Source organism: Phalaenopsis equestris, unplaced genomic scaffold (assembly GCF_001263595.1).
Source record: "Phalaenopsis equestris unplaced genomic scaffold, ASM126359v1 Scaffold000600, whole genome shotgun sequence".
NCBI classification, from domain to species: Eukaryota; Viridiplantae; Streptophyta; class Magnoliopsida; order Asparagales; family Orchidaceae; genus Phalaenopsis; species Phalaenopsis equestris.
Window position 1 is genome coordinate 2,015,860 of NW_018165040.1, and position 17,064 is coordinate 2,032,923.

The window sequence follows — 17,064 nt, forward strand, 5'->3', positions numbered from 1 at the left end:
ACGAACACACTTTTTGAGCTCGAAATATAAACGAGCCGAACACGAACACACTTTTTGAGCTCGAAACATGGCTCGCTCGAACACGAGTTGAGCATGGCTCGCTCGTGTTCGGCTCGTTTACACCCCTAGATTCAATGACAAATAGTTACATTTTAAAGAAAGTCAGATATTTTTACCATGTATAATGGAGTATATATGATGCACCAATTATATGTGTATGATTGATTTATATGAAAGAATCATGGAACATTTCCTTAACATTATGCAAAGGAATTGTATGAGTTCTAGTTAACATCTTATGTAATACTTCTGTTTGTTTTAGGTGGAATTTAATTTGGCTTTAAGTTTTATCCTAAATACATGTGCTCATACCCTTCAACAAAAAAAATTAAATAAACACATGTTCATAGACATTTTATAATCTATTATATTTTGTTCATTTACTGCCATATATTTATTTTTCCTTAGTTCAGGTCACTTGAAAATCTCGGAGAGCTTCTGTTCATTTATAATGTTCATTTTTTTTTGGCATAATTTGTATTTATTTTGGTAGTGCCTTCTTTACCTCGGCCTGAAGAAATGAATGTTCATGATAAAATTTGTTCCATCGTGGTGATAACCGATCATAAATAAGCTAAGCCAAACTCCAATTTATAGAATAACCATCTGCGCTCTAAATAAGTGAAAGTTTAACAAAAGTTGCTTCGTTTGATCAATAATTATTCAATACATGTATGATTTCTAGGATCTATCTGTGATGCACGGGCTGGCTATGTGAGTAGTTAAATATTGCATTTATTTTTCATTGTGTTTATGCTATCTTACAAAATATTTTGTTTTCAGAACATTTTGTGCTTTATTTCAAGTGGTTCTCATTTATTTTTCTTAGGATTGTAGTTATTGGTATAATTCTGTTTTATGCAATTGTCTCCCTTATTAGTATAAAAATACACAGCTCTGGTTGGTTCATCTTTAGCTGAGTTTTTTTATCAGAACTGATAATTCTGTGGAGATAGTTTATTTCGATTTCAACTTCTGTTGTGTTTTATTTGTTCGTTTTGGAACTGCTTCATATTGTTTGGCATAATAATCTATGCAATATCAACTACTTAATAACAAGAATTATACAGTGATATGCTTAAAATTTTCTCTGTCGTCCTCATTCATCTTCTACTGGTGATGAATTCAGGGAACAGTACTTATGTTTGTTTGCTTAACACTACGGCTTAAGGATTGCATGATGTAATCATTGATGTCAGTCCGGGTCCTGTTGTTGATGGAAAATTTCAGTATGCATTTCTTTAGGGGATGCAATTATTTAATAGGAAAATGCACAATTTAGCTAGTTTCCTATGAAGATCTTCTGAATGCAACCAATTTAAAACCAAATTATAAATTTAGCTTTGTTTGTTTACATAGGAGTAAAGTGCCAAAATAGTCCCAGGGAGGACTATTTCAGGCCATATTAAAAGTATGGGGACTAAATTAGGGAGGACTATTTCAGGCCATATTAAAAGTATGGGGACTAAATTGGTGTTTTTTATAGATTCTGGGACTACAGTGATGAATGTGAAAAGTAAAGGGACTATTTTGACATATTTATTTTTCATTATATATTTTGTAGAGAATACGATGAAATAATCTGCTCTGCGCTTAATTTTCTTACTGAAGATTATGGAAGATTCATTTTGGGCACTAACCTTTATCTTTCCAAATCAAACCTTAAGCATTTGGAAAAGTTAGTACAACCAGAGATCTAGCTTTTAACACGATTCTGTAGTTTATTATGGCTTTGTTAAATTTTTATAGTAAATGCCTTAAAACTCAAAAGACCTGAAACTTAGGGGAAAGAAAGGAAAAAGTAATTTATGTTATAAGTTATAAATATTTTGAAAAGCAATCCCAGTATTTCATGGTTAACTGAGAAAGTTCATTTTATATAAGAAGATAAAGAAAATTAAAGGAAGAAGTGGAAAATTGTCTTATGCACATAAGGTATACCGACTTTCTTACACAAAAAATAAAACTCCGAAGGCACAATCCCACAAAAAATGAGAAAAGTGTCATAATAGTCCATAAACTCTTTCTAGGAGTTTTTTTAGCCCCAGAATATATAAAATTGCCAATTTAGTCCTTTTTAATATGGGCTAAAATAGTCCACATGAAAGATTATTTCAGTCCCAATTGAAAGAATCTGAGGACTAATTAGCACTTTTATGGACTCTGAGACTAAAATGACCCCATGTAAATAGTAAGGGCACTAGTTTGGCACTTTACTCCACAAAAAAAAATTAGCTTCCTATAGTCTACCCTCTAAAAACTTGCAGAATTATAATCAATTTTATCATTCAGGTCAAAGAAGCAGTATACATTAACTTTTTCCGGCCTACAAGAAATGCACAGAAGATTCTACTTTGTGGATGGCGACGGGACATAGATGATATGATTGTGGTGAGTTTATTCTTTCAAAGCCCCTAATTTCTTCTTTTTCTCCCCTCAATCGTGCAGGTCCGCGGGGGGCATCTGCCTAGAGATTTTACTGTCCCAAAGTCTCCTGAAAAGATACTTTTCTGTGGTTGGCGACGAGATATAGAAGATATGATAATGGTAACTCTATATGGATCCAGTAAATCCACCATCACTTAAATGATAGACTGCTGGCCCGGTTGATGTAAGAGAGATTTATGGAGCCTATGAGAGAAAAACCCTTTTTTTTTTAAATAATGAATTTGTTTTCCCTAGATTCCAGTAAAAGATAAGGTTCTTGGTGATAAAGGTAGAAATGCTTGGCGAGAAATCTTATTTCACTTGATCAAGAGATAAGAAAACTTATTCCACTTGATCAAAAGATAAAATTTTTATAACGGAAATTTACTTACATAACACACAATTCATATGTATTTACAAATCTTTAACATCACATAAAAAATAGCACTATCATCATTTTCTTAAAATTGAAATACAGCTTTTCATGCATAGGTTTAAAGCTCCGAAGTGCTGTATATGTAAATCTGAAAGTTTATGTGTGAAATATGTAATTATATTAGAATTGTGTGGCATTTTTGTAAATTTATCATTATATAAACAGTTATATTAGTGTACATTTTTTAGCACATTTTGCATGCCTTGTTATAGAGTTTTCAGTCTGACTTGAAGTTCTCTTTTTCTGCTGCTTATCAAGTTCTTCATATTTAAAGAAAGAGGCATTTAGTTCGTTTAGATTTTCACAGTCCAATTCTTTCCCCCCTCTGCATTTTTTTATTCTCAGCTTCACGCAAATTTTGCTCTTAGTAAAGCATTTCTATTTGTCAGTCCTGTACCATAAAGACTTCTCTTACTCTTCATCTTGAATACTGTATTTGAATTTAATAAATTGGGATTTACATGCATACAGCCCAATCCCTATGTATTTACATATCTAACGTCTAAATTTTACTTCTTACATTTATACCACCCAAATCTTTCATAGCACATAAAAAATACCACTACTTTAACTTATAAAATGTAAAATACACCATTTTATGCATAGGTTGGGGGGTATAAATGTAAAATAAAAGTTTGAGTGTTAGATATGGTTGGTATGTGTGTAAATCTTCCATTAATAATAATAGAAAAAGATGTGGATTTTTTATTTTATTGCAAGGGGTGCATAAACAGCTCAAAATATGATGTTATCATCCTCATAAACTTTATCACAGCTCATTATTTCCTCTTAGAATGATTAAGTTAGAAATTGACATCTCCAATTTTCTTCTTCTAGGTGTTGGATGCTTTTTTGGCGCCCGAATCGGAGTTGTGGATGTTCAACGAAGTTCCTGAGAGCGACAGAGAAAAAAAGTTAATCGACGGCGGCCTTGATTTTATCCGACTCGAAAACATCTCTCTCGTTCATCGTGAAGGAAATGCTGTCATCCGGCGGCATTTAGAGAGCCTGCCCTTGGAATCATTTGATTCTGTAAGTTTTTACGATGAAAAATGATAGGCAGTTTCATAAATTCAAATAATTTCTAAAGGTTTAATATGGATCTTTTCTTAGGTTCTAAATGCTTATGAGCCAATGTTTATGCTGTTAAGTGAACCACTTGATGCAGATTTTGATTTTAGCTGATGAATCTGTGGAAGACTCTGCCATTCAAGCCGATTCTCGATCACTTGCGACTTTATTGTTAATTAGAGATATCCAGGTAAATCTAATTTCAATCTTCTTTTAAATGGATTATTGAAAATTTTACATACACACCACAATTCTTTTGTATTTATACATCTAACATAAAATCTTGATATTTACATTTGTATCACTTTGGTGGCATGAACTATGCATGAAAAGGTGTACTTCTCTTTTAAAAAGCTAGTAGTTATTTTATTTTTGACATGGTATTAAAGATGGAAGTGTTATATGTGTAAATATTATAGTTTAGGGGCTATGTATGTAAATGCCCACATGGTTATAATAATGTTGATGGTTGAAATGCTTGTAGGCGAAGCGTCTTCCTTACAAAGAAGCCATGGTTTCTCATTCCCATCCTGGAAGCTTTTTTCAGTTTTCTTGGATAGGAGAAATGCAACAAGCTTCTGATAAATCAGTAATAATCAGTGAAATTCTGGATCCAAGAACAAAAAATTTATTGACTATGTCCAAGATAAGTGATTATGTTCTTTCAAATGAATTGGTGAGCATGGCGTTAGCAATGGTTGCTGAGGATCGACAAATAAATGATGTTTTGGAAGAGCTTTTTGCTGAGGAGGTACTGCTAAATGCTTGATTGAATCTTACTTGTTATAATTGTTATGAGCTGTGTTTTGAAACCCGGACTAGACCGGCCGGTTGGACCGGTCCAACCGGGAACCAGACGTGGTGTCGGTCTGGATAGGAATAAAAACCAGATTCATGTAGTGAACCAATGTTGGACCCAAGGTGGAACCGCTCGAACCGCCCGCCAAAATTTAAGTTGAGGCCAAAATAGTCCCAAAGTCTAAAAAAATTTCAAATTAGTTTCCTAAAGTGTTCAAGTTTAGGCAGAAATAGTCCTTTGTGGAGACTATTTCATCCCATATTAAGTACTGATTGATATTTTTATAAACTCTGGGACTAAAATGATCCCGTTCAAATAGTCAAAGGATTATTTTGACAAGTTTCTCTAATTATTCTGCTTCTGTAATTTTTTTACCATCATGGGCGACACATAATACTAACTTTAATTCCAAATACTATGTTTTATGGGAAATGTACATACCACACATTTTTTATGTATTTACATACATAACACCCACAAGTTTGATATTACATTGTTAACAACTCGATGTATTTCACTCTTAAAAAGAGAGTGTTGGTGATTTTTTGATGTGGTATTAAAGATTTGAGCAGTTTGCATGTAAAGATGAACGTTTAGAGGTTTAGAGGTTTAGGTGTTAGAATTGTAAAAATATAACAACTGCGTGATATGTAAAAATGCTCCTTTTTTCTTCCTTTTGTCTTAATTGTCATAGCAGAATCAACGGCAAGTCACAACCTTCATCTTAATTGAATATGTAGGATCTTTCAACATTTTTTGCAGGGAAATGAGATGCAGATTCGATCGTCGGATCTCTATCTTCGTGAAGAGGAAGAACTGAACTTCTATGAAATTATTCTACGCGGACGACAGAGGAAGGAGATCGTGATCGGCTACAGGCTTGCCGACGCTGAGAGGGCCGTCATCAACCCTCCGGCGAAAGATGCCCGCCACAAGTGGTCTTATAAGGATGTTTTCATTGTCATAACTGTGAAGGATTGAAGCAAGTCGAGCAAACTTTGCTTTGCAAATTGAACAGTTACATGAGAGGAAACAATGGAGAAGAGAAGTGGGAAAGCAGTTCCTGAGGGCTGCTCTTATACTTGTTCCGAAAATATGAAGGAGAAGATTCATCTGTTGCTGATATTGTAAAGTTCCGACAATAATTCTAATTTATTTACATGTCTCACCTCTAAAATTTTATATTTACATACATAGTACTTCGATGTTTTAAACCTATGTATGATAAAGATGCATTCACTTTTGAAAAGATTTAAGTGCTATGTGCGTAAATATGAAAGTTTAATTGTGAGATATGTAAATACATGAGAAATGTGTGATATGCATGTAAATGCCACGGGTTTTTTCTTATTATTAATTTGAGATAATTAAATGCATGTCACTCAAAATATTGATATTTATAAAATTGGTGCTCATGTGATTTTTTTGTAGTACTGAACCGTTGTATCTCGCAACGTCACGGTCAAAATATGATAAACATGTAAAATATGGGGTTTTATTGTGAATTTTGATATTTGAGATGAAAGGGTCGTAAATTTGTAAATAACAATGTTCTGAGTGTTATGTATGTAATTTCCTCCATTATTTTTTATTTTTTATGCAAAGACATGGCTTTTCATTCAAAATTTGTATATAATAGCATAAAATTACAAATTAACTTGGAAAAAATATTTATTCAGATTTTATTGCTTTAAATTTAGCTACAATAGCTTGAAGTTGTTAGATTTGCTTTATGATGAGTGTATTACAAGTTTTAATTAATTAATTAATTTATTTATTTATTATTATTATGTTTCTTAGTCTAAAAATAAATTTAAAAATTTTGATATTCATTTAATTTAAATTAACTTCTAAATTTTCTCAATAATTTATTTGAAACTAGCACATCAAGTCAAAACGATGATTGAGGGTCTGTTTGGGGCAGCTTAAAAGTGCGGGCAACGTTTTCAAAACGTTCGACAGCTTATCCGAAACTGCGTTTGAGTTTTTACACTAAACAAAGGCCGCGAGTCGACCCCTGCAGCTAGACCGCGGGCCTCGTTTCAGGATAAACAGCTTATCCTGAAACGCACAAGCTGCCCAAAACTAACCCTCAATCATCAGCAAAGCTCAAAAAAATCTAATGATTTTATTTATTTATTTTATGAAATTTTTTTTCTTTATTCTATTATTATTTTTTATTCTTTAATTTATTTATATGTAATTGAAAGTGGGAATGATAATCATAATTAATCTACGCTCGGTCCATTTCTCTTGTGCAGTATAACCAAAGGCAAATTAAAATGTTCAAATACTATTCTTTATATAAATAACTAAATCGAGGTAGCTAAAGAAAATTAACTTGATTCAATCTTTTTTTTCATTTAAAAATTTTGTATGACAATTTGTTTTATTCAAAGCACAAAAAATAAAAATATATAAAAATTAAATTTAAAATTTATTTTATTTTCTTAGATACTTAAGGTTGACTATGAACTTCTTAACTCATCAAATTTAGCTTTTGATCTTTCTACAATAAAAGAAAAAAAAAATTGTTTAATATTCAATTAATTTGATTAAATCAATATTTTATTTAATATCAACATAAAAATAAATTTTTAAAATTAAATGAATGGTTTATTTATTTATTGTTCCAAATGAAAATTTTTATCATATTTATGTACCAGCAAAGTATCAAAATAGTACCTTGATTATTTACATGAGGTCGTTTTAATACTAGAGTTTATATAACTGTCAAATTGATCCTCAAACTCTTTAATTTGGGTTCTAATAATTTTCCATATATACTATTTTAGCCCCAATTTAAAGAGTTTGTGGATCGACTTGACATTTATATAAATTGTGGGACTAAAATGACCCAATGAAAATAATTAAAGACAATGTGGACATATTACTCTCTTATTTACAAAAGAACTAATTTTTACTAAATTATGGGATTTATGTTAAGGAGACGACCACTTGAGCTCACTTCTAACTAGGGCCGTCAAAACGGCTCGTTGTTCGCGAACAGCTCGTGTTCGACTCCTTAAAAAGCTCGTGTTCGGCTCGTTAATTTCGTTCGATAAGTTAACGAGCCGAACACGAAATAAGATGTGTTCGTTCGTGTTCGGCTCATTTTGACTCGAAATACTACTCATCAAGTTTATATTTATATATATATTAAGCAGTATTTTAAAAAAGTCTAATTAACTACAAGGCTACAAATATTTATAACCAATTAAAATATTGATTAAGAAAATATAATAAAAATTATTAAACTAGATTCAAATGATGTTTCAATATAAATAATAATTTTTAAATCTTACTCAAACCCTTACTCAAACCCTTACTCAAACCCTTATTGTCTTATGACTATATGATTAGGGTTGTTAAAAGGACTATTTGTTCGTGAACAGGTCGTGTTCGACTCGTTTGCTTAATGAGCTGAACATGAACACACTTTTTTAGCTCGAAATATAAACGAGACGAACACGAGCATGGCTCGCTCGTGTTCGGCTCGTTTACACTCATTCTTCTAAACACCAAAAAAAAAAAAAAAAAAAAAAAAAAACAACCTCTAAATATAGAATTCTTTTTGGAGTAATTTGACCTATCGGTGGAGCAATCAGGACCGTCAATTTCCATCCGGACCATTCGTATTCTCTTAGCTAGGGTTTTATAAGCCGAAGCAGTTCCCGCATCGCCCTAGGGTTTTAAAAGCCGGTCGGATCCTTATTCCTCTTTCCCAGCCGAAGCAGCGCAGCAGCGGGCAAGTGAAATGGTAATTCTCATTTCATCAAATTCCTCCTATATCAATTCGTCTTCCATTCTTCTGTAGGCGTAACTTTATGGATTATTATGTCTGTTCAATCTGCGCAATTTCAAGCTTCTGAATTACCAAACGGATCTGGTTCTTCGTTGTAAAAAGAGGGATTTTTACCCTCAAAGAATGTAATTTGTTTCGTTTGATGTGACTATCATTGGGATCAGTGATCTGTTGGATCACTGGCCTTCTTTTTGCTTGTTGTGCTGCTAGAACATATTTTATTCGCCCCAACAATAAAGATTTATGGGATAAAAGCTTGCATTTTTGTTTTTGATTTCAGTAGATTTTATAAAATAAATACATCTGTATTTTGGAATAAATAGACTTAGATCGGCAACAAGCCAAAATGTGTCTTTGATTTGGAGTTTAGTCTTATCAACTGCAAACATTTTGTAGAGCGAAATCAGCTTATGGATTTTGTGGGATTTCTTCCCTAATGATATTCTTACCCTTAAAATGCATCCTCTCCTTAACTGTTTGGCAGATGAAGTAGGGTGCAATTTTTAGATTATTAAGGATTATAAAAATATCTTTTCTCGACCACCGCTTAATTGATTTAGTGGTTGTCATGCAAGAAAACTTTGATTTTTTAATCCCCTCAGAGTTTACTAATTTTAAATTTACAGGATTACAAAATCCTGTTTGAATTAAAATTTAATTTTGGCCAGACATCCTCTCAATTCGTTTCTTATGTTTTTTAGGATTTGGTGTGTTTTATGTAATATATTGATTGCTATTTTTAACTTTTGATTATATTCCAACTTCAGGTTTCTGCTTTACAATAAAATGATATTTAATTTATATCATAATCCTAGATTCATATTTGTTGCTTTTATTTTGTTTGTGTAACTAAATGAACCAAATGTTCTCATGTATATTATTGACGATGATTCTATTTTTAAGATGTTGGTATATGCTTGTTGCGCTTAGTGTTAATTTGCAAATTGTGATATCATTTTTTTGCAAATTGCATTATGTTTTCAGTTTTTAATTTATTTTACTTCTGCAAGGTGATAGTTTTTGTTTTCCTTTTGCTGATGAAAATTTGTATTCTTCTTTCAGGCCTTTGTGAAAGCTCAAAAGTCAAAGGCTTACTTCAAACGTTTCCAAGTCAAATATAAAAGAAGAAGAGGTACTTTTGTTATAGCTAGTGAAAGTAGTCTTACTAAACACATTAGAAGAATCCTATTATTTATACCCTAAGTTATATATGAAAGCAGTCTTTATTTGACATTCAATCCTTTTATTGACTTGCAGAAGGAAAAACTGATTATAGAGCTAGAATTCGGCTGATTAATCAGGACAAAAATAAGTACAACACGCCAAAGTACAGATTCGTCGTTCGATTTGTATCCACACTGACAAATCACATTTTTTGGCTATAAAATATTATAGGGAAATTCACTTACATATCACACAATTCTTATTTATTTTACACACCTAACATCTAAACTTTCATATTTGCATTTATAATGATTTAGTAAAATTTTTTTCATTTTTAAAAAGCAAGTAATTGTGGTATTAAAGATTTTAAGTACTATGCATGTAAACATTAAAGTTTAGGCGTTACGAATGTAAATAGATAAGAGTTATGTGGTATATATGCGAATGCCCCAATATTGTATGGTTGAATAGTATTATTAATTGTTTATTTCTTAACCAAGTTATTGTCCAGACGAATAAGGATATTGTTGCACAGATTATATCTGCTAGCATTGCTGGCGACATCATCCTTGCAGCAGCTTATGCCCATGAGCTACCTCGTTATGGGCTTGAAACTGGCCTTACGAATTATGCGGCAGGTATTGTGATTGTTTCCATAATGAACCTTTTGATACATTTATTTGCAGCGAGGTAGATTTTTACGTGCTAGTCATGTTATCAGCCTATTGCACTGGACTCCTATTGGCTCGCCGTGTCTTGAAGATGCTTGAAATGGATGAAGAATATCAGGGAAATGTTGAGGTATGTATTTTGCTGTTCTTTTGAATAAGAATGGAATTTTAAATACATACGACACAGTTATATTTTTACATATCTAACACCCAAACTTTGATATTTATATTTGTAACAATTTGGTGTCATAATTTTATGCATGAAAAGGTGTATTTCAATTTAAGAAGGTAGTGATGGTGGATATTTTTTGTTGTGTCGTTAAAGATTTGAGTGGAATGAATGTAAATATCAAACCTTAGGTGTCAGATATGTAAATATGTAAGAATTATGTGATATGTATGTAAATGCCCAAAAAAATTATTAAAAATGCCTTTTTTATTTAATAACTCCCAAATTATTGAGCAGGCTAGTGGCGAAGACTTTTCGGTTGAACCAGCAGAGAGCAGGAGGCCATTCCGTGCTCTCCTTGACGTTGGTCTTGTCAGGACGACAACCGGAAACCGAGTTTTTGGTGCTCTCAAGGTTTTTTTTTCCTCTGCTATTTTTATTCTTCTCCGCTTTCTGAAAACTAAAAGGTTAAGCAGTATTTATGAAGCATGCAGCTTTGGGTCATTTATTCATTTGATTTTCGTAGTATCAGTAGAGGGGATGATAACAATTTTATCAATTGTAAATAATTAATAGTTTAAATGCTTATGAAAAGCCACCTCTTCCTTGTGCTTCTTTATTGAATGAGTAACTTTGGAGTTAGTAGTTTTTTCAAAAAGATTTTATTAACATTACCTTTAAAAAGTTATATTGGAGGCATGTTTGTAACTGTGGTTGAGAAATCGGCTGTTTGAATATTATTAAGTAGAGAAGCTAAAGTTGCCATAAATTCTGGTATTCGATGTCATATTTTAGTCAAGTGTTGTTTGGTGAGGTAAAATATAAAACTGTAACGTTTTAAATGCAAAGAATATTCAAAATGTTTGGTTTTTTTATAGATGAATAGGATGTTAGATGCAATAAATGCTTAATTAGCCTTCATTTGGTGAGGTAGTGTTGCCATAAATACTGATATTAAATGTTATAGTTTAGTCAAGTGCTGTTCGTTGAGGTGAAACATACAAATAAAATGTCTTAAATATAAATAATATTCAAAATGTTTGATTTTTGAGTAGAGGAACAGGAAGTTGAATGTAATAAATGTTTAATTAGCCTTCATTTGGGCTTTAAATAGCTCTATTTTCAACAGTATTTTCAATATGTTTTCTCAAAAATTACTTTTTAGAGGCAATCTCAAAAAAATTGAGAAAACTGTTATTCAGAGGAACATATTGTTTTTTTATTGCTTTGCCTATCACAAATGCAGTCAAGAACTTATCCTAAGTGATGTTCTAGGAAATAAGCTTTTTAAAGATAAACGTATCCAATTATATATTTGTTGATATATATATATATATATATATATATATATATATATATATTTGATATTAAAAGCATTTTTTTGAGTTAGAAGAATAGGATGTGAAGGCAACGCACTCACATAATTTACTGGATATAAATTTTTCTTAATAACACTATGCAATATTGTTTTAGATTTTTTACCTTATTCTTTATTTAGCAGTAGTATGATTGCAAATTTTTTTTTTTAAAAACTTTCCAAATGCAACCAATGGTTTTCTTTATGGTTAATGGGATGGCCAGTAATCTCAAGTTGACCATTGGTGTTTCTTAGTTTATTTTTTTAAGTGTTTTTGGTTAACACTTTTTTAAGCTGAACTTTTACTTTTAAAGAATAAAAAAATATTATGAGCATGTTACTATTTTTATGATTATTCTTGAGATATAATTTTAGTAATAATATGTTTGCTTAGATGGTGAACAGTCAACATAAAATTTTTATCGAAAAAATCATGAAATGAGAATATGACACTCAATAGGACGTAATGGAGAAAAAGGATTCCGACTGCATTTAGTGGGATAAGGCTTGTTGTTGTTTTTGTTGTTGTATGTTTGCTTATTTTTGAACTAGTTTGATTTAATTGAACTTTAGGGAGCATTGGATGGTGGCCTTGATATTCCTCATAGCGACAAGAGATTTGCTGGTTTTAAGAAGGATGACAAGCAGCTTGATGCTGAAGTTCATAGAAAGTATATCTTTGGCGGTCATGTTGCGGATTATATGAGGGTTAGTGATATAAGCATTTGTATTGTCATTATCATTTTATCTTTTGTCGGAATCCTCTTATTTGCTTATTTTTGTTAAATATTTCAATATAGCGTGCAAATCATTTTGAACAATTCTTTTCCATATAAGATGAGTCGCATCTGTTTGTGTTACGTGATTATGTGTGCATTAATTGTATGTGCTAATTAAATAGTCATATTTTATAGGGGCATTTAGATACATACCTCGCAATTCTTATATATTTACATATCTCGCACCTAGACTTCCATACTTACATTTGTAGCATTCAAATTTCTAATACGACAAAAAATAACGCTGTTAAATACGTGTTTTCATGCATATATTTAAAGCACCAAATGCTATGTTCCTAAATGTAAAAGTTTTGGTGTGAGATATGTAAATTTATCATTCTGTAAAATGTCTTTTCTCATTCAAATTCCTTTGCAGCAAATTTCATTGTTTTGCCGGCTGGAGATTCATCAATTTAGACTTCATTTTACATATTCTCCCCTCAATTCTTATTTTATTATAAACTGTTTAATTTTCTTGATTTTCTCTCTGATTTTTTTTTAGTTTTTTTTCCTTTTATTCAGATTTTGATGGAGGATGACCCTGAAAAATATCAAGCTCATTTCAGTGAGTATATTAAGAGGGGTATTGAACCTGATGGCATGAGTGAGTTGTACAAGAAGGTTCATGCTGCCATTCGAGCTGATCCAACATTGAAGAAATCTACCAAGGAACCTCCCAAGGAACACAAGAGGTACGTTCTTCTCTTCTTCTTTTTTTTTTTTTTGTAGTTCTCTCTCTCGGAGTTGTTGTTTTTGTTGTTGATGTTTTAAAAATTGTATTTTTATCCTTTTTTTTCTCTCGTAGTTGTTAATATTTTAAAAATTATTTCTTTAACCATCGGGCAGCTCTTATTATGAGGAGTCTTTTTAGGAAAAAAAGAAAATGATGTATTTTTTAATCAAAAATATTTTTTGTTTTGGGGTTTTTACGAACCAACCATTCAAATATATAATATAATATTTTGACCATCTAAATTTTAAATATAACATTTTAGTCATTTTTTTTTTTCGTTGCAACCGGTCATGAAAGTTTTGAGCGAAAGTTTTGAGTAGTTAAAATTTAAATACTTTTTTGTCCTCTTATTTTTTAATGTTTTAAAAATTATTTTTTTAACGATAGAACAGTTTTTTTTAATGAAGTTCTTTTGGAAAAAAAAAACAAAAATGTATTTTTTAATCAAAAATATTTATTGTTGGGGGTTTTTACGTACCAACTACTCAAATAATAAATATAATATTTTAACCGTCTAAATTTTAAATATCACATTTTAATCATTTTTTTTATTAAAAGTCAAGTTTTTAGTGGCTAAAATTTTATATTTAAAGTTTGGATGGTTAAAATGTTATATTTAATATTTTAGATGGTTGGTATGTAAAAATCTCTTTTTATTTTTCTCTTTTATTTGTTTTTTCTTCACAAAAACAATAAAAAGTTTTCCCAAACTAATAATACCGAGGCAGTGTTTGAGGCAAGCTTATTTGTATTTTTTACTTTCTGAACAGCTGCTAAAATATTATATTTAAAATTTGTGCTGTTAAATTGTCATATATAATGTTTTAGGTGGTTGATATATAAAAATCTCTTTTTATTTTTTGTTTTTTTGGGTCACCAAAACATTCAAAAAGTTTTCTCAAACTAAGGGTTTGTTTGGGGCAGTTTGTGCGTTTTAGGATAAACAATTTGTCATGAAACTCGGTCTGTGGGTCGACTGCTGTGCGGCCAGCGTTTAGTATAAAAAACCCAAATGCGATAGACAACGTTTTAAAAAACGCACAAATCAAATTGTTAGGCGGCGTTTTCAAAAACGCCGCCGCACTTATAAACTGCCCCAAACGGGCCCTAACAATATCAAGGCCGTGTTTATGAGAGCTTGTTTGTATTCCTCCTTTCTAAACAGCTACCATTTTTTATCTGTTCTCTTTATTTTTCTTTATATTTTTCTAAGATGTTTTTGAAGTAACAAGAAAGATATATTTCTTTCACAACTGATCGACAAGTTATTTTTACCAAATAATTGAAAAATGTTTGTTTGCTTGTACAAATATTTTTAGAATTGTTGTAAGAAATTATTTTTGGAAGATTTAGATACATCCACTTAAATCCAATGTATTTACATATCTAACATTTATCTAAATTTCAATTTTTATATATGTGCCACATTACCTATATTCATGAAAGGAAATTAGTTGTATTTTTATGTCATGTGAATGATTCGGGGCTCTATAAATGTAAAAAAGGTAAAGTTTAGGTGTTGGATATATAAATTTCCCTTTAATTTTTTTTAAAAAGCTACTTAAGGTCCTCTAAATTTCCTAGGTTTAACAAAAGCATGCTAATTTTTTCTGTTATTTACATTTTGTTACCGATTCTCTTTTATACATGTCAGGTATAATTTGAAGAAACTGACTCCTGAGGAGAGGAAGGCTCAGCTTGTTGAGCGGATGAATGCTCACAACAAAGCTGTTTATGCTGATGAGCGTGGTGATGATGATGAAGATGATGATTAGTGTGATTAGTGTCGTTATGTGTCTTTTAGAGTTTGTGTGTCTCTTTGAACTCACATTGACTTGGATTTTTCATTTTCCTCTTTATCTAAATCTATTTGTCATTTAGAACCAAAATGTTTTTATTTGTCAATTTTGACTTTTGATCTCATGATGTTTTGGATTTAGTTCATCTTTTATGGGTGTTGGTTGATGTTTGAAATAAAGAATTGTAGCCTTGTGTGATTGACCTGAATGTTGTAGGCATTCATTATAGTGTTTTTTGTTTTGGATGATTTGCATGCAGGTCATTTAATTTTTATGAATTTACACATTTAGGGCCTGTTTGGGGCAGCTTATAAGTGCGGCGGCGCTTTAAAAAACGCCGTCGTCCAGTTTGTTTCGCGCGTTTCATTGACTTATCCAAAAACAACGTTTTTCATCTCTGAAAGACGCCGCCCGCGGGAGGTAGCCCGCGATCTGCGTTTCGTTCCCGTCCAATTACTCTGTTGCCCTCGTTCGTTCATATTTCCCTTCCCCTCGTTCGTTCGCATCCTCTGTCTGTGGATCCTCGCTCTTCTTCGGTAGCCGCTCCTCCCATCTTTTGTTCGCATTTGTTGTTCGCCGATTCTGCAGTGAGCCAAACGCAAGGGAAGCGTGGAAGAAACCTGTCTGACCGGAATACTTCGCGTCAAATTCTTTGGAGAGGATGGCGATGAGGGATTTGGTTACCGGCGGAGCGGGATTTGGTTACCGGCGGAGTTGGAGAGGATGACTATGAGCCAAATGCAAGGGAAGCGCTGATTCTGCAGGAGCCTCACTCTCCACCTCTACCTCCAACCTCATCATTCTTCCTTCCTACTCCACGGCCAAAATCCCGCTCTCCCAATTCCTCTCTGCATCTCTTCTCTCCCTCTCCATCCTCATCACAGAGCTGCAAATTTCATCGGCAATCGTCTACAATCCAACGGCGACAGTGGAATACAGAGCCGTCGACGAGATTCCGTCGACGAGATCACCACCGTCGGCAATGGAGACACGCCAGATCAGCCGTTTCAGCTCTGCCTGACTTGCGACAGTTGCGTTGCCGACGATCCGACCGCTTGTTTCTCGATGTTCTGTTGTTTCGGCATCGATTGCGATCTTCCCAATAAGCCTTACGGTGTATGTGCTTTCGCCCCAAATTCCTGTAATTGCTCCTCTTGTTCCTGATTCACGATATGTTGTTTTTCGGTTAATTCTTTTTTCCTAATGCATATATGCTTTGCTTGTTTTAAAATTTCTATATTTGATTCTGTATTTTTACAGTAGTTTATCTATGTTTAGCGATTCTTGAAATTTTTTAATGATTATGTGCTATTTTTTTGTGGTTTTTCTGTATATTGATAGTTTGATTTTGTGGTGCTAATGTTGCGGTAAATTCTGATTATGTTCATAATTGATATTTGTTTTGTTCATATGTCTGGATCAAATTAGCTTGTAATAAATTTGATGCTCTCTAGCTTGCTGAATAAAACGTGTAAACAAAGTGAAATAGTTGTTTTGAGATATTTGGTGTAATTAAGTTCCAATGAATTTCAAACTCGGTCGTTCATTTTCAGTGTGTTTTGATTGCACTCATATTTTGTCGAGTTTTGAATACACTGTCAAATGTGGTTTTAGGTTGTTGTTTGCTGCTCGTTGGTGTTGTGTCGCGGCTTCCATGAATTTCAAAGTTAAGAGTTATTTCATTTGTAATGTATTTTGAATGCATTCATATTTTATCGAATTTTGAATACACTTCTTCTCGGAATTAAAATATGGATCAATCAAAATTAAACCTTAACACTATGAATAGCATAT

General features: G+C 32.1%; 2 protein-coding genes across 2 annotated transcripts in view; both read left to right on the forward strand.

Moving 5' to 3' along the window:
• The window catches only part of LOC110029663 (probable ion channel CASTOR), a 14,920-nt gene extending 8,600 nt beyond the window's left edge, over positions 1–6,320 (forward strand). The window contains exons 8-12 of the mRNA XM_020732058.1: positions 2,353–2,451; positions 3,761–3,955; positions 4,092–4,184; positions 4,479–4,745; positions 5,556–6,320. Of these exons, the coding sequence (XP_020587717.1) occupies positions 2,353–2,451; positions 3,761–3,955; positions 4,092–4,184; positions 4,479–4,745; positions 5,556–5,774 (873 nt within the window). The 3' untranslated portion in view covers positions 5,775–6,320. The remainder of the gene's footprint in view (positions 1–2,352; positions 2,452–3,760; positions 3,956–4,091; positions 4,185–4,478; positions 4,746–5,555) is intronic.
• A 2,207-nt stretch (positions 6,321–8,527) lies between these two features.
• On the forward strand, positions 8,528–15,410 carry LOC110029781 (60S ribosomal protein L5-like; the record flags this gene model as incomplete). Its single annotated transcript, XM_020732212.1, is given in 9 exon segments — positions 8,528–8,553; positions 9,661–9,730; positions 9,856–9,947; positions 10,274–10,400; positions 10,484–10,563; positions 10,900–11,016; positions 12,533–12,667; positions 13,261–13,430; positions 15,126–15,410. Coding segments are annotated over 9 exon segments (915 nt in total). The 3' UTR covers positions 15,247–15,410.
• Positions 15,411–17,064: the final 1,654 nt, after the last annotated feature.